General features: G+C 49.8%; 1 protein-coding gene across 2 annotated transcripts; it reads left to right on the top strand.

Moving 5' to 3' along the window:
- The first annotated feature begins 6,470 nt into the window (after positions 1 to 6,470).
- Positions 6,471 to 15,424, top strand: FBXO28 (F-box protein 28). Of its 2 annotated transcripts, none has more exons than XM_032962841.2 (5): positions 6,471 to 6,708; positions 10,805 to 10,914; positions 11,768 to 11,906; positions 12,507 to 12,699; positions 14,163 to 15,424. In XM_032962841.2, exons 1-5 carry the CDS (start codon positions 6,613 to 6,615, stop codon positions 15,101 to 15,103), a joined length of 1,479 nt encoding a protein of 492 aa, XP_032818732.2. In that variant the 5' UTR covers positions 6,471 to 6,612; the 3' UTR covers positions 15,104 to 15,424. The 2 variants fall into 2 exon arrangements, with proteins under 2 accessions (XP_032818732.2, XP_032818731.2); XM_032962840.2 differs by having other exon boundaries at positions 6,477 to 6,708; positions 14,157 to 15,424.
- The last annotated feature ends 2,640 nt before the right edge of the window (positions 15,425 to 18,064 follow it).

Here is an 18,064-nt window from a genome sequence, read left to right as displayed (position 1 = left end):
GCCACTCCACGTGGGTCCCCTTGCCCACAACACGTGGGTCCCCTTGGCCACTCCACGTGGGTCCCCTTGGCCACTCCACGTGGGTCCCCTTGGCCACTACACGTGGGTCCCCTTGGCCGCTCCACGTGGGTCCCCTTGCCCACTACACGTGGGTCCCCTTGGCCACTCCACGTGGGTCCCCTTGGCCACTCCACGTGGGTCCCCTTGGCCACTCCACGTGGGTCCCCTTGGCCACTCCACGTAGGTCCCCTTGGCCACTCCACGTGGGTCCCCTTGGCCACTCCACGTGGGTCCCCTTGGGCACTCCACGTGTGTCCCCTTGCCCACTACACGTGGGTCCCCTTGGCCACTCCACGTGGGTCCCATTGGCCACTACACGTGGGTCCCCTTGCCCACTCCATGTGGGTCTCCTTGGCCACTCCACGTGGGTCCCCTTGGCCACTCCACGTGTGCCCCCTTGGACATTCCGCACGGGCCCCCTTGGCCACTCTGCACGGTCCCCTTGGCCACTCCGCATGGGTCTCCTTGGCCGCTTCACGTGGGTCCCCTTGCCCACTACACGTGGGCCTCCTTGGCCACTCCACGTGGGTCCCCTTGGGCACACCACGTGGGTCCCCTTGGCCACTCCACGTGGGTCCCCCTGGCCACTCCACGTGGGTCCCCTTGGCCACTACACGTGGGTCCCCTTGGCCACTACACGTGAGTCCCCTTGGCCGCTCCACGTGGGTCCCCTTGCCCACTACACGTGGGTCCCCTTGGCCACTCCACGTGGGTCCCCTTGCCCACTACACGTGGGTCCCCTTGGCCACTCCACGTAGGCCCCCTTGGACATTCCGCACGGTCCCCTTGGCCAGTCCGCATGGGTCTCCTTGGCCACTTCACGTGGGTCCCCTTCCCCACTCCACGTGGGTCTCCTTGCCCACTGCACGTGGGTCCCCTTGGCCACTACACGTGGGTCTCCTTGCCCACTGCACGTGGGTCCCCTTGGGCACACCACGTGTGTCCCCTTGACCACTACACGTGTGTCCCCTTGGCCACTACACGTGTGTCCCCTTGGGCACGCTACGTGGGTCCCCTTGGGCACGCTACGTGTTATCCCCTTGACCACTCCACATGAGGTCCCTTTGGCCACTTCACATTAACCCCAAATTGAGATCTTGCTCATATCTCAAACGAGCATTCAGACGGCGTGCTTCTGTTTACATGACTGAGCCAGTTTATGGAAATTGTACATTCATGTGGTGGGGGAGAGTAAATCAATAGGACAACCACTATTGACTATTGACTTTTCCCACAACGTGGTAACTATTTTATCGCTCCCTGAGGGAGGAATGATGGGCTGAGTCACCCCCCCCTCGCCCAACCAGGATTTCAACTCTCAAGCTGCCGATTGCCGGCCGCTTCGCCGGCAACTGCGCCCCCCTAACTTTAATTAACTAGCGTATATTGCAAGACGCAACATAATACGGGACATTAATTTCGCACAATAGTGTCTGTAATGATCAACCCGCACGCTGTAGAAAGTTTGGAAGGTCACGTGATAAAAACAACGTATCGGGCCTTTTACGAATCGAAAATACTCGACTGCCATACCTCCATCTACCTTGATTAATGTATGTTGAACTTTTTTCGCGCTGTACGTAGCCAACCGTGCTCATCGGAGGCACGGAATGAACTTCATGGAATTCAACTTATATTCAATCAGGCTGACTGTTGGTACAGAACTCGCTGGATTCACAGGAGTCACTCGCTCACCGTCATCGGTCAGTTGCCTCCTTGTCACTCTTATACCACTGCCATAATGATTGATGACTGTTCCGTGGTAAACTTCACCCATTGATTCATCCACCCAGGTTGAGGGATCAGTCCGACCAAGACACTAGTTTCGTCTCTTCCACAACACCACCACGACCGCACTCATCTACCCACTCACCCAATCACACACTCATTCACTCACCTAACTCGCCCTCCCACTTAATTTAGCAATTCACCCAATCACACACTTATCCACTTACCTAACCCACCCACCCACTAATTTAGCAACTGACCGAATCATACATCCACTCACCCACCCACTTAATTTAGCAACTCACCTAATCACACATCCATTCACCCACTAATTTAGAAACACACCAATCACACACACTTCAGCCACTCGCCCACTCACCCAATGTGTCGGTTCCAGTTAACGAGTCACTTCAATAACTTCATACACAAGTCAAGCAGACAGGTTTATCAGAAAATATTCCAAAAGTAGCTGACCATTGTCTAAATAACACTTATTTCTTATGGAGAGGTGACTTCTTTAAACAAAAGGAGCAGCAATGGGCTCTCATTTGTCTCCTGCTATATCAAATCTGTACATGGAAAACTTTTAAAATAAGAGCACTTGCCTCAAGTACATTAAAACCATCTTTTTGGTTTAGATATATCGATGACACTTTGGTTGTCTGGCCACATGGTAAAGATAGACAATGCATCTTTTAATAATCTCAATGCACAAAACCCGGCCATTCAGTTCACCATGGAAATGGAGATGAACAACACACCCCTTCCTAGATGTTTTGCTTGGACGCGGTCAAAATGGTAAAATAACACCACACAGCGTCTACCGCAACGGAACGCACACAGATGGCTATCTGAATGCAGATTCGCATCATCACCCTCTCATCAAGACGCTCATACATCGGGCAAAATCAGTGTCAGATGGTGAAAGTCGAAGGAGAGAGATTAAACATGTTAAGGAAGCACTACGACTGAATGGCTACAATAATGATCAAAATAACAGAGCATTGAATGCCAAACCAAGACCGAACAACAATACTGCTGAAAGTTGTCAGATTATGAAAATAATTAACATACCATATATCTCGGGAGTTACTGACAAATTAGCCCGTGTTTTGCAAAAGCAAAACATTAAAGTGCGATTTGGTAAGGTACCCAAAATTCAAAAACTAGTGTCTTGTACTAAAGATGAATTACCGAAGTTATCAACAGAAGGTGTATATCTGATAAACTGCTTATGGGGTAAATGCTATATTGGACAGACAGGACGTAACATTAGCGTAAGACAATTAAAATAACACCAAAGGAATATTAAATTATCCCAAACACAGCTGTCAGCAGTGGCAGAGCATGCTTGCCAACAACGACATTCAATTGATTTTGATAAAGTTGTTATTGTTATTCAAAACTAATTATTACTGGCCAAGACTAATTAGAGAATCAATCGAAATTGAGAATACAAATAATGTCAACCGCTGTGATAGCTACAGACTCAGCGTAGCCTGGAGGCGTATTATTAAATAATACACAACACATTGCAATAACTTATAGAGGAGTCACATGCTAAGTGGCTGATTACTGATCTATTATATAATTGCAATACCCCCCCACCTTCGCTTCTGATCTCGAAATCTGATGGGGTTCAACAAGCCTACTGGCTATCAACAAAGATTCGTTCATGAAGCCATCCATATATAGAGACAGACACAATTTCCACCTAGTAGGATGGTTATGAACTCAGCAATCATTGGCAAGATGTCATCAACCACTTTGGATCATGACTTGATTTGTGATTTCTTGTCAACCTCCACCATCAGCAGTGTGTGTGGATGTCTGTAGCGAGGTGCAATGATTGCCTGGCGGCCCCCTTAGATTGGTGTAGACCCCACTGCCGGTGTCGTTGTTTTCTCCTACATTCAATCTTGACTTAAAGCTTTCGTGGCTGATGATGGGCGCTTGTGTTGTGATCGAAACGTCGTATTTTTTTTGCTATTTTCTTTGAACCTATCTACGTGACTTTACCGAAAGACCCAAAGAAAGTGTTCTCCAACATTAACATTAGCTGCCCTGCCCATGCTGCTGACAACCTACGACCATCTCTAAACTTGTATAAACATGAGAACCTTTACTTTGGTTCTATTTGGTAAAGTCACGTAGGTAAAAAGTAAAACAACAAAAATCACGACGTTTTGGCCACAACACAAGCGGCCTTCATCAGGTGAAGGGACCAGACTGTCTCGAGGACAGTGCTGGAGTGAAACACAGCCAAGCTCAGACCGCGACCTTTAAGCTGTGTGAGAGTAATTAAGGTGCCTTGACAAAGGAATTAGCATAAAAATTAGCATTTAATAGGCGGACTTAGCATGATGAAAGGTAGGGAGGGGGTCGACCTGTGCAGGCTGGCGAGGGGGCACGGCAGCGTCCACATGCTGGTGTAGGCTACAGTCTACATTATAGACTGTCAGTACACTCACTCAACTTAATAACCAGGCTACAGTCTACATTATAGACTGTCAGTACACTCACTAATCTTAATAACCAGGCTACAGTCTACATTATAGACTGTCAGTACACTCACTCAACTTAATAAACAGGCTACAGTCTATATTATAGACTGTCAGTACTCACCATACTTAATAACCAGGCTACAGTCTACATTATAGACTGCCAGTACACTCAGCTTAATAACCAGGCTACAGTCTACATTATAGACTGCCAGTACACTCAGCTTAATAACCAGGCTACAGTCTACATTATATACTGTCAGTACTCACCCAGCTTAATAACCAGGCTACAGTCTACATTATAGACTGTCAGTACTCACCAAACTTAATAACCAGGCTACAGTCTACATTATAGACTGCCAGTACACTCAGCTTAATAACCAGGCTACAGTCTACATTATAGACTGCCAGTACACTCACCCAGCTTAATAACCAGGCTACAGTCTACATTATAGACTGCCAGTACACTCACTAAGCTTAATAACCAGGCTACAGTCTACATTATAGACTGTTAGTACACTCACTCAACTTAATAACCAGGCTACAGTCTACATTATAGACTGTCAGTACACTCACTCAGCTTAATAACCAGGCTACAGTCTACATTATAGACTGTCAGTACACTCACCAAACTTAATAACCAGGCTACAGTCTACATTATAGACTGCCAGTACACTCACCAAACTTAATAACCAGGCTACAGTTTACATTATAGACTGTCAGTACTCACCAAACTTAATAACCAGGCTACAGTCTACATTATAGACTGCCAGTACACTCACTAAGCTTAATAACCAGGCTACAATCTATATTATAGACTGTTAGTACACTCACTCAACTTAATAACCAGGCTACAGTCTACATTATAGACTGCCAGTACGCTCACTAAGCTTAATAACCAGGCTACAATCTATATTATAGACTGTTAGTACACTCACTCAACTTAATAACCAGGCTACAGTCTACATTATAGACTGTCAGTACACTCACTCAGCTTAATAACCAGGCTACAGTCTACATTATAGACTGCCAGTACACTCACTCAGCTTAACCAGGCTACAGTCTACATTATAGACTGTCAGTACACTCACTCAACTTAATAACCAGGCTACAGTCTACATTATAGACTGTCAGTACACTCACTCAGCTTAATAACCAGGCTACAGTCTACATTATAGACTGTCAGTACACTCACCATACTTAATAACCAGGCTACAGTCTACATTATAGACTGTCAGTACACTCACCATACTTAATAACCAGGCTACAGTCTACATTATAGACTGTCAGTACACTCACCAAACTTAATAACCAGTCTACATTATAGACTGTCAGTACACTCACCAAACTTAATAACCAGGCTACAGTCTACATTATAGACTGTCAGTACTCACCAAACTTAATAACCAGGCTACAGTCTACATTATAGACTGCCAGTACACTCACTAAGCTTAATAACCAGGCTACAATCTATATTATAGACTGTTAGTACACTCACTCAACTTAATAACCAGGCTACAGTCTACATTATAGACTGTCAGTACACTCACCATACTTAATAACCAGGCTACAGTCTACATTATAGACTGTCAGTAAACTCACCATACTTAATAACCAGGCTACAGTCTACATTATAGACTGTCAGTACACTGACCTAGGTTAAGAACTAGAATAACAGTCTACATTAGTGTTTTTTTGTTTTTATTTGGTTTATTATATTTTTTACTTTGATTCACTTCATTTTATAAGGAAGGTAAACGAATCGCTTTAAAAGCTATACAAGTAAAACTATAATATATATTTTTAATATTACCAGGTAAAGCTCACCGAGGTATTAACTTATTTTTCAGAAGCGACCTGGCCACAAATGATAGCTCAACATGGGTAAATGTATAATAGCAACAAAATAATCAGAAGCACGTCGATTTAAAATGTTGAGGAAAAATATCACACTTTGACGATTATCGCGATATCGGCTTCCCTCCTTTTACAATCAAGTTTATTCCGTTTAACCAGGCGGGGGGGGAAAAACCCGTACGATTATCGCGATAATCGCGCATCCTTTGCAGCGTGCGATATATCGCGATATCGCGTGACGTCACCGCGCCACCACCCCCAAAGCTAGCCGTGGCGTCACGTCCGCGTCACGTGCGCAGGAAGTTCCGCTTCTTCAACCTCCCACCCCCCGCCCCTCAGGCTCCTCCCCCTTTCCCCCCTCCCCGCGGAGGAGGACATCTTGCGAGCCCCCCCGCGCCGCCACTCGCATCCTCCCTCCTCCTCCTCCTGTCCTCGTCGCCTCCCGGGGCTCGCACCGCGGGGCCGCATGGAGGCGGAGAGCGAGCTCCTGTCGCTGCCGTCCGTCGCCATGGACGCGGTGCTCGCCTTCTGCAGCTACGACGAGATCAGCGGCCTGCGCCTGGTGGGAAGGGGGCGGGGCTGTGTGTGTGGGGGGGGTGGGGGCGGGGCTGTGTTGGGGGGGGGAAAGGGGGGGTTCAATGGGGGGGGGGCGTTTGGTGAATGTGGGGGCCAGGCTAAATGGGGGGAGTGGATGGGCTAAAGTAGGGGGTGGGGTTTAGCGAGTTGGGCGTGGCGATATAATGAAGGGGCGGAGCTATTGTGATAATGGGCGGTGCTTAAACGAGACGGGAGTTACGGGGTGCTCCCAAGTGAAGGGTTGCGAATGAGGGAGGGGGCGGACCCTGTTGTGTTATGGGCGGAGCGAAAGAGGGGGGCGGGACTGAGCGGGAGCGTGGCCTACGAAGGGCGGGGTTAGGCTGAGGGGAGGGTGGGGCTTGGGGTGGGGACACGAAAGTGGGAGGGGGCTGGACACCGTTGCCCCGGTAACCACATTTCCCACTGCACACGCGCTTACGCGCGCGCTCATTGGCTGACACGCGGCGACGTGGACCACGATTGGCTAAGCAGACCGGTTGTTGCGTATCTGTGCTAGGGAATGTGAACCGCGGCCTCTGCCCTTTAATTTTTATTTACCGACGCTGCCCTCTATTAATTGTTTTCTGATGCTGCCCCTATCCATAACCTTCACCTCCTAAAGCCGCCCTCATCATGTTTACTGATTCTCCCCGCGGTTCATCATCCCCTGATGCTGCCCCTATTCATAACCACCATCTCATAATGCTGCCCTTTATTCATCATATTTACTGACGCTGCCCTATTCTCAATCATCTATTGGTGCTACCCTCCACTTACGCTGCCCTCTTCGTAATGTGTTGATAATTCCCCCTGTTCAAAATGTTATGCCTTCCTCTGTTCAGCATCTGCTCGTGCTGCCCGTGGTGCTGCCCTCTAGTCACCTGTCTATAGCTGCCCACGTCATTATCATCTTTACCTTGACTCCCCCTCCTTGCATCTTGCCAAGCGGCGTCCTCCGATGCTGCCAGCAACCAACCCATCGCCTCTACCTACGTCTGTACAGTCGCTTAATGTTAACAAAAAAAAAGTTATTTCCTGTTCAAACAAATGGTGGGAGCTGCTCATATCCTGTTTACAGGCCTGGGCCATTTGGATAAATGTACACATTTCCATGTGCGAGATTAGTCTGCCCACGGACGGACGAACACCTTTTTGACCTTCCCACAAAGTGGTACATACTTTATCTACCTCCACAAGAAACGCAGTGTGTTTGTCTAACCCCGATGTAGGAGGAGGGTGGATGGGGGGGGAGTCTTTTGAACTCGTAACCTGTTTACGATTCCTCGGCTTGCGCGCTCTGAACCATCGTTTCACATCAACGCCGCTTCCCCTGAAGCTGTAACTCTCGTGAAAAGTGTGGAGTGGTGGAGGAGTTGAGGGGCGATGTTAGGTGGGGATCAGCGGAGAAGTGGACAGTTGAATGGTTAAACATGCCGATGGGTAGATGGGGAGACACGTGAGTACGTGTAAGATGTGGATTGTTGGGAGGCATGGAGAGTTAGAGGAGTGAATGGTGGGCAGGAGGTGAATGAGTGGATGGGTGAAGAGCTAGATAGTTGGAATGGCAGATAATTGGATGGGTGGCTATGTAGGTAGGTTAATTGGTGGATGAATTGAGTGAACTAATGAATGGGTGGAGAGGAGCCTGGATGGACGGATTGATGGATCAATAAGTGGATGGCGAGCGAGTCAAGCATTTTATCAGGAAAGCCTCATCGATTCTCGAGACTTTTTCAGGAGCATCCTGTATTTGGGGTGTTTGGATAGTTTAATTTTACATGGTGTTTGTGTGTGTGTGAAGAAACGAAATTACAGTACCCACAAAAAAAAACCCCATCACAATTACAGTGGATAACACAACAGGTTCTGCTGCACATGATTTCACAAACTAACTTGCAATACTGCCACCTCATCACAATCCAGTTTTTTTTCTAAAAATCTCAATCCACTGACCCCAAACCTCGTAAGTTTGGGTTCATGGGCGTACACCGTTAGGATTATGCGGTTCCCCCCAATTCGCAGTTGGTTATTGTGTTGAATTTGTAATTTTTGTGACCCAGATCACTCCTGAAAATGAAACTACGTCCTCGCCGCTTTTAGTTGGATAAACAAATGGACTTTAATTTAGTTGGAGAGGAATATCGGCGGTCGAGTGGACGGGTGTGACGGTTGGAACAATTGGAGAGGTGGACAGGGTTGATCTGGTGGACAAGACACCCCCACCTCCATAGGATAGCCCTCATGCAATATCCCAGTGCGGGTTATCTCTTAATCAGGATTATCCCCCAGCTAAGACGTTTCCTTCTGGGCAGTACCGGGAGAATTCTCATCCCACTATTCCTCCTCACCCTGCCCTCTCTCCTACTAAACACCCTTCCCCGCCGTTGCACTCTTGCCTGGTGCCCCTGGGGCTATGCTCTTCTCTTTCGGCCCGCGGGCCCCGGTCGATTTCACCGCCTGGACAACCCGAAGGGCTACGCCACCGGGAGAGCTTCGCCTGTTGGGGCGGCATGGCGCGTCATTTGAGGAGGGGCAGGGTTGTGAACTTAAGGTCCTCGGCTCTGCTGCGTCAAGTCTTCTGTCGCCTGCGAGGGTTTGTTAATGGCATTGAGTTAAATATAGACGTGGCGTGGAGGTGGAGTTTACGTAACCGAACCCGCAGGAGAATGGAAATAACGCATTAGGGACTAAAAATACGGCGGCAGTACCAATGAGTGGAACAGGACCCCACGGATAAACACCAACCAGGGCTGTGATCGTCACAATAACAAGAGTAATTATGATGTCTTTTGTTTACTTGGAGAAAGTTTGAGCCTTCATTAACGATGCCGATTCATGTTTTATCGCAGCGTGTACAAACACGGACATTTACAATGCATCATTCAGCGACTGAGGTGGCCGAGGAAGCAGTTCTTAGTGCCCTACTCATAATTGTGAGATCGCAATTATAAGAGTGCGCACTTGCAGCCGTAGTATCGCGAGTTACAGTCTTAAGATCGTGAGTTCCACTCAGCCTGATAACATAAGTACCATTTTGTGGAAAGTCAACAGTGACCTTATTCCACTCCCTGTCCAATTTCGTCGCCCCCTTCTTCGTAGGCCGGTGCCCAGGCCCCTGTGGCCCGTGGGCGCCGGTGCAGTTGCACCGCCTACACACTCGGTAGCTACGCCAGTGAGAGCGGTCGTGTCTCCACAATGGTCCCGGGAGATGAGCACCACCACACACCCGTTTGAGACGGAAGCCATGTGGATTGCAGGATTTTAAGAATCTGAATATGCACGTTTCCTCGAGGAATCTGGTGAGCTATAAAGCTCTTTTTCACAGATGTCCAGTAGGGGCAGGACAGAACGTTACAACAACAAACAATACAAAAACACAATAGGAGTGACAAGTATAGGGAAAATAAGCGAATCACTTGAATGGGCTCACGGAGTGGATCAGCAACAAACAGCACAATACATCGGCGTCAACGCGTTCCTTGACCGCGGTTATTATGAGTGCTTGGGGGAAAAGAGACAGGCATGGGAAGAGGGAATTCCGCAGTGGGGAGCAGTGGGAGGGAAGAAGTAGAGAGAGAGAGAGTGTGTGAGAGAGAAGTGTTACCTTGCTGATCTTAAGGAACATAAACCATCACGTGAACTTCGGTCATCCTTGCAGCAGCTTTTAGCTGGCCATCGAACAAAGACGGTCACCGCATTGCACGCTTTAGCATGCGCTTCTGCGGCTGCCTGGAACGCTCTTCTTTCCGAGATTAGAAAGCCACTGCATTTTTAAATCATCTACATTGAAAACGAATTTCTTTATAACTCCTTTTTGTGTTTAGTTTGTTGTCCTTCCCCCACACCTCCGATTAGCACAGTTGGCTACGTACGGTGCGAAAGAAGTTCAACGTACGTACAGTGTGGCCGATGAGCAGTGTGGATGAGACGACCCGATATTATGGATAATGAAAACACGATCGTTTCTTACGCGGCCGCGACTCGACACGCGTATCTCCGGCGTAAGAGTCGACTGCGATCGCCGAATCGTCAGCTTGCCCAGTGGTGAAGCTGTTGCCGTGCGCTTGCCGATCGATGCCCAGGTCTGTAAGAAGATGAACGTGATTTGCCAGCGGGTCCTGAACCAGGGTTTCCTGCGGGTGGAGCGCTACCACGCCCAGTGCCAGAAGCAAGTCAAGTCCCAGCTGCCCAGGTACGTAGGGTCCTCGTGCCAGCCAGCGACCACCAACAAAAACAATAAATCGGTGGATTCTCAACCTTCTTTGTACGCCCCCCCCCCCCAGTTGATACCGCATGTCGTGGTGGCCTCTCACCCCCCCCCCCCCAACTCGCCACACTTGCGAACCCAGTTTAATCACAGCCGGCTGAGAACCTGGATTTGAACTCAGGCTCTCGACATTACCGGCTCGTGGTCTCTGACCCCTTAAGCCACCTCACAGAAAAACCCATCCTCGGGGCCATGTCAGAAGTAAAAGATCAATTTTCTTTTTACACGCTTTTATTTAACTCACTCTGTCTGTTGTTGTTGTCGTTGTTGTTGTTGTTGTCGTCGTTGTTGTATCCTCAAATCTTGCAACTCAATTTTAACCCACTTCCCAATGTGGTATCGACTGCAAACTTGGTATACTTATGTCATACTGATGACAATACTATATTATATCATTCAAAATGAAAACATCTATTTTTAAACCATCTTTTTTATATGATATGTTTCGGCTTGGGTCTAACTGTCCACGCTCAACTGACGTTGGCTGTAAGTCACCACGGTCCCCTTACGTTATGGCAAGCCTCGGGGCCACTTCCTGGAGTCGTGGAGTTCTGCCATTTCCAGTACAGTACATTTCATTAAAGCGTGTTTTAAACAAAGTATTTTTAAATATTACTTGTTAATTATGCAAGACTGACGAGTTTCCGTGCGTGGCTTGAGTGCACGTGTGTTTTGTTTGCACGCTCATTCAAATCGCGTCGTTCACTCGCCCCGTGCGTGCAAGTGCTCGCAATTACACCAGTGCTCATGTTCCCGCGCGTACATGTGTGCGGCGCAGGCGCGAGTCGGAGCGACGCAGCCACCCGCTGGCACGGCACGCGGACATCCTGGCGGCGGTGGAGACGCGACTCTCCCTGCTCACCATGACCTTCATGAAATACGTCGACATGAACCTGTGTTGCTTCATCCCTGGCAGAGTGAGTCCTCGCTCCCCCCTCGCTCCCCCCTCGCTCCCCCCTCGCTCCCCCTCGCTACCCCCTCGCTTCTCTTAGCTTCCCCCTCACTTCCTCCTCTCTTCCCCCTCACTTCCCTTAGCTTCCCCCTCGCTTCCCCCTCACTTCCTCCTCTCTTCCCCCTCACTTCCCTTAGCTCCCCCCTCGCTTCCCCCTCACTTCCTCCTCTCTTCCCCCTCACTTCCCTTAGCTCCCCCCTCGCTTCCCCCTCACTTCTCCCTTGCTTCCCCCTCCCTCCCCCCTCGCTTCCTGTTGCTTGCCCCTCGCTTCCCCCTCGTTCTCCCTCTCTTCCCTTTGCTTCCCCATCGCTTGCCCCTCGCTTCCCCCTCCCTCCCCCTTCGCTTTTTCCTCGTTTCCCCCCAGCTCTGTGGTAGCCACTTCTGTGAGGGTGTTCTCTAACATGGGGGTATTGTTGCACTGCTCTGCGAGACATCCGACACTACGCTTCGTCTCGTGACGCGACGCCGATGCGACCCCCCCCCCCCCATTTACTTGAAACTCCTCACCGCGCTGAACATCACCCCCCCCCCACCATCCCCCCCACCGCCCCCCCTGCTGTGACAGGTGATTGACGAGATCTACCGCGTGCTGCGCTACGTGAACGGCACGCGCACGCCGCAGCGTGCCCACGAGGTGCTGCAGGAGCTGCGTGACATCTCCTCCATGGCCATGGAGTACTTTGACGAGAAGATCGTGCCGGGCCTCAAGAAGAAGATCGGAGGAGACATGTCCACCCGCTTCCTGTCCGCCACCTCCGGTAGCCGCTCGCTCCCACCGTGTCTCCGTGTCCCCCCACGTTCCAAAGTCCCCACACACTTTCTGTTTAAAATGTCTCCTTGTGTTTGTCACATTCTCTCCTCGAGTCTCTCCCCGAGTCTCTCCCTGTGTTTGTGAAATTGGTTCTTTCAGTGCCTCTCCACGTATCTCTCCCCATCTCTCTTCTGCCACCTTAATCCCTGGTCATTCTGTGTCAGCTGGATCAACAGAGGTCCATCCCTAACCATTTTGGAAAAAAATAACCAGAGATACAAATGCATGGAATCAGAATATTTATTTAGAATGGAGGGATCCGATGAACTATGAAGATCTTTTCCACAGAAGGACATTTGAACCGTATGGCGAGACCCCGGGGTCCCGAATAAACGGAAGTATAAATCGTAATTAATTAATTTATTTTTGGCGACTCCGTCCCACCGCGCATATAAACGTCGTGACCCACCTGGCGCGGATCATTCTGTTGCCGTGTCGTCCAAGCGTAGCGAGGACGAATGCGCAGAAGAAGCAAAATTTTGAAACTTTTATTAGCGCATCGTGCAGAGCTCGTCGAAAGGAACAGATTGCCGTGTCGTTCGCCTTCAACAGACATAAAATGACGTCGCAACGCAGTTCATGCGACAGCCGGGGGCTTATGGGACCCCGCCATAAGGTTAATTTGTCAGTGGTGCCTCTTCAACAATGACCGCAGAGTGTAGCGATGGAAATTGCAATTCAACTTAGCCGAAGGGAGGGCAAAACTAATAAACACTCATGCAGCCAAAATTACAGGTCCCTGCGGGAACTTGTGGCCGAGATAAAATGGTGCTTCGAAAAATTGGACCCCGTGACCTCCAAAATACAACTGGGTGAAACTAAATCCAAAACCAAAAGTGAGTGTTGTTTTGTGCAGTTATTGGTGACCAGACTGAGACCGCTGAGAACCAGCTTAGCACTCTGACCTCTGATCCTGAGCCCAAATATCCTCAAATCTATGCTTAGACTTATAGTACACGATGGATGCACGCACGGTTGGCTACATACGATGCGAAAGAGGTTGAAAATACGTACATACATGCACTGTGTTGGAATGGATAATTGAAGGTTCACGCAAGCTTTATGCGAATGTTCAATTTAGCTAAATGGTTTAAACAAAACCGTACATATATGGTAAATTCATATATGGTAAAAGTCATAAAAATGTATATATTTTTTTTATCGAATCAAGATTTTGAATGATGAATCAAGATCTGCAATGAATACTTAATCACTGGGAAAACGGCAGTGGTGGTGGCAGTGGTGGTGGCAGCGGTAGTGGCAGTGGTGGTGGCAGTCGGGAAAATCGTCACGTGCGTAATTATCGTTGTAAAAAATTATCTTTAACCCCGGGTGTCTTCTCATCACGTCCGCCTCTTCCCCACCACCTCCTCCTCTCCCTTGCTGTGCCCGTCGCCGATCAAGTACCAGGCCCGTCTGGCGCCCTGGCGACCGTGCAGCTCTTCTCGAAGCAGAGCTGTGCCAAGCAGGAGCTCAACAAGATGCAGACGCAGCTGAAGGCGAACAGCACCGGACTGGGCGGCCTGCGCAAGGAGCTCAACGACCTGCGCGGCAAGCTGGGCGAGCTGCAGCGCCAGGTGCAGGAGCAGGAGCAGAAGCTGCTGGAGCAGAGCCAGGTGATGGTCGAGCAGAGCACGCGTCTGCTGGAGCAGGAGCGCAAGCTGGGTCAGACCGAGGCCAAGCTCACAGAGCAGCACAGCGTACAGCTCGCGCTGCCGCCTCCGCCGGCGCTACAACCGTCCAAGGGCGGCGGAGGTGCGCCGTCGACTTCGGCGGCGGCGGACGCCGGCGACGTCGCTCTCGCTGCCGGCGTGGGAGGGAGGGCGGCGGGGCATTCAGCGCACAGACGTGGAGGTCGGGGTCGCGGTAGGGGTGCCGGACGCGGTGGTGGTGGTGGTGGTGGTGCCGGCGGGGTCGACAGAGGCGACGGTTCTCAGCCGGCGCCACCCGCCGCCGACCGGAGTCGCTCGCGTCCCGGCGCCGTGGCGGCGCAGGGTGGCAGCGCCGGCGGTGGCGGTGGCAGGGGCGGCAGTAGCGGCAGCCACCGCAAGCGGTGCTTGGCACGGGAAGCCGCCAGTTCATCCGCTACCCCCGCTTCCGCTTCCATCGGCGGTGACGGTGGGTGTGGCGCCGCCAATTGTGCCGCTGCCACCACCACGGTCCCTGTCGCCGCCGCCGCCGGTTCCGCGAGCCCGTCCGCGTCCGGTCAGGCGCTGCCAAAACGGCGCAAGATGTTGCACGGAGACGAGGAGGCGGTGGGGGGTGCGGCGCGGCGTACGACGCGTAAGGCTCACGGTGCGACGGCCGCGGTCGACAGCAACAGCAGCAAGAGGCAGCGCGCGAAGAAATAGCGCGGTCCGCTTCTTGCTGTGCGGCCGAGTTGTATGCATTGGTACATATTTGTCTAAAGCACAAATATTGGAATACGTACCTGTAAGATAGTGCAAATCTTTAATTGATGTATTTGTCTCGTCTCGTTAACAACACGCTTGCGTAATGGATTAATATTTTGTTGGGTTTTTTTTGTCCTCCTTTACCAGCCCAGCCAACCCACTCTTTCTCTTCCCTGATGTGGCAACTTCTCATTTATACAATTATACTTCCAAATATGCATATATTGTCTCCCGCTTTTTCTTTTCATGTGTTCCAAATAAAGACCAATTTCAGTTGAATGCAGCGCTTTGCGTTTTCCCGTTGATGGGTTTTTTTCTCTCTTTCTGACGAGCGTAAATGTGTCACGGGATTTGCTTTCAGTCTCCGGGAGGCTACGCTGCCGAACTGTGCCGAAGGGCACGGAAGAATTCTGGTGACGATTCATCAGCGAAACGAGTCGACAGACGAGTTCGTTTCAGCTTACCCCAGATGGCTCCGCGCCACTGAAGATCCTGGGTTCAAATCTGGAATTCGGCCACATGTGATTGAAACCAGGTTATGAAGTGTAACGGGCTGATGTTCTCGATCTCGCCACCAGTTGACTTACATTCCAAAGATAGCCAAACACTTGGATAGAAGGCCTATAGACTTTCATGTCGATCTACTTAGAGGCCCCATAGAATTGCATTAACTCAGCTGTGATGAGACCAGGTTCTGAAGTGTGTTGCATTGAAGAGGTGCCATACCCTGATTCGTCAGGAGAAGGCAGTACAGCAAGTGCGACGAATCGCCATCTTTTGCAATCTGTACGGGAATAGCGTGTTGCTCCGTCGCGCGTGTGGGTTTTCTCGGGAGTGGGGGGGGGAGGTCTGATTTCCTCCAGCTTGTATAATAAACACTCGCCACTAGTTCACTGAACATTTCTTCAACAAAATAAAAACCCAATGTAGCAGTGTCCTGAAAACGAGTCCAATGGATCAGTGTGGCTTTCTGATAACTAAGTTAATGATAAATAAGTTATTAAAATAGGGGCGGGGGGTTCACGATGATTGCTTGTGTTGCAATCGAAACGTCGTGAGAATTGTATTGTTTTATATTTTTTTATTTTATTGTTTCCCTTCTACGTGACTTTACCGAAAGAACCAAGAATATGAATCCCTGCAGTCACGAAAGCTTTAAATCAAAATTGAACTTTACTTAGGTATGCCTAGAGAGCAAAACGGCATATGGATTAAATAGGCTCGCGATACATTTTACTAAACTGCACGCACTTGAGAAGCAATTTCTCTATCGAGGTCACGTGCACTGTACTGGTTTATAGAAACTTCTTCGACCGCCACCAGCAGCTGCTACCTTCGCCACAAGGTTTAATAAATCGTGACATTGAATCGCAGGGAAGCGGTGAAGTGTCAAAAATCCAGCCGCCACGATTATCAAACGCTCCATCTAGGAATAAACATTACAGCGTTTGCCCCCTTTAGACCCAGCAATCGATTTCTTGAAATTAACTTTAAAATGTTCACTAAAATGTTTGAAAACTTCCATCCACTGGTCTAGAGAATTAACCTCCATGTCTGGCATCACCACCAAGCTCGCAAGCTGTACAACTGGAAAATAAGTTACAGGATTTTAAGTCGCCAACACAACACACACAACGCTTACTACACCCACGAGAGGATGGATATTCGTCCCATCGCTACGGTGGGTGGCTTTTCTACACAAACAGCCCCCCCCCCCCGTTACCCCACTGCTCAATTAGGGCCTCACGTAGGGATTTGACCAACTTCACCATGCCGGTCAGTGCGGGTTTGGTAAAAAAAAGTGGGAAGCATGGAATTCCAATTCAAAACAAACAACAAACCGTCGACCCTCAAAAGCATACCATAGTACAACCTCAAAAACTGCCACTTGTCAGCATGTTTACCGGGTTGGATCTTTAGCTTACCTACCCTGGATGAATGACTGGGACGACCCTAGGCGGGGGGGGGAGTCACTGACTTTACCGAAATAACCAAGAATATGAATCCCTGCAGTAACGAAAGCTTTAGATCGAAATTTAACGTAGGCTTTCGCCACCAATATCCATAATACAAAAAAAACCTGTATTGTGGAAGAAGTTCAATGAACATTCGCAAAAAACGGCCAAACGTTGCTATTTGCAAACACGCAAAGGACACTGCTGTAACAGCGACCCGTTGGGTTTCCGTCCTGCTGATGAAATATCCATTTAGGTAAACGCATGGTAGGTGTTACAGAATCCATGCGTGTGCATGATTTTTTTTCCTAACTTGGTGCCGTGTGGAGTGTTTTCAGCCAGCGTGGTCGTTTGCGTTCCAGAGGCGTGGGTTTTGGATGTCGAGTGAAGGCCACTCTGGGCCCCCGTGGGGTCCCTGGAGAGGGGTGGAAGTGGCTGGCAGCTCAAGGGGACTGAGAAGCCCTCTTGAGACCGAGAAGGTTCATAATAGCCAGCAACCTCTGTGTGTGTGTGTTGGATGGTGTGGGTAGCAGTAGTGCAGTGGTTAGCACGCTGCGTTATGAGCCTGTCGAACCGAGTTCGATACCCGCTCACGGCCAACACCGGTGACGATTATCTGAACTGGTCCTGGGCCTCCCCTAGGTCGACTCAGCCTCAAATGAGTACCTGGTGCGATGTATAAACATCGCCACTGGGGTGACAAAGGCGGTCGGGCGTGGTGTTGGCCACCCACCCCATCGTGTGCCACAGTGCCGGCCTTCATAGGTGCTCGCTAACAGCACTTGCCCCAACAGTCCGTTAAGGCTATACGGGGAATCTTTGTATATGTGCAATATACAGAGTGCTTAAAAAAACCATCTTAACACTTCAGAGAATTTGCAACAATAACCATGTGACATGTGCTGCTGCCTTCGGGCTGTGGAGACCACCTGAAGAATATTCCTGGCACGCGGTGACGATGATG

Source organism: Petromyzon marinus, chromosome 29 (genome assembly GCF_048934315.1).
Source record: "Petromyzon marinus isolate PM22_M1 ecotype Great Lakes invasive population chromosome 29, UKy_Petmar_22M1.pri1.0, whole genome shotgun sequence".
In the NCBI taxonomy this organism is placed as follows: Eukaryota; Metazoa; Chordata; class Hyperoartia; order Petromyzontiformes; family Petromyzontidae; genus Petromyzon; species Petromyzon marinus.
Note: the sequence above shows the minus strand (reverse complement) of the source record. Positions and strands in the feature narration are given on the sequence as shown.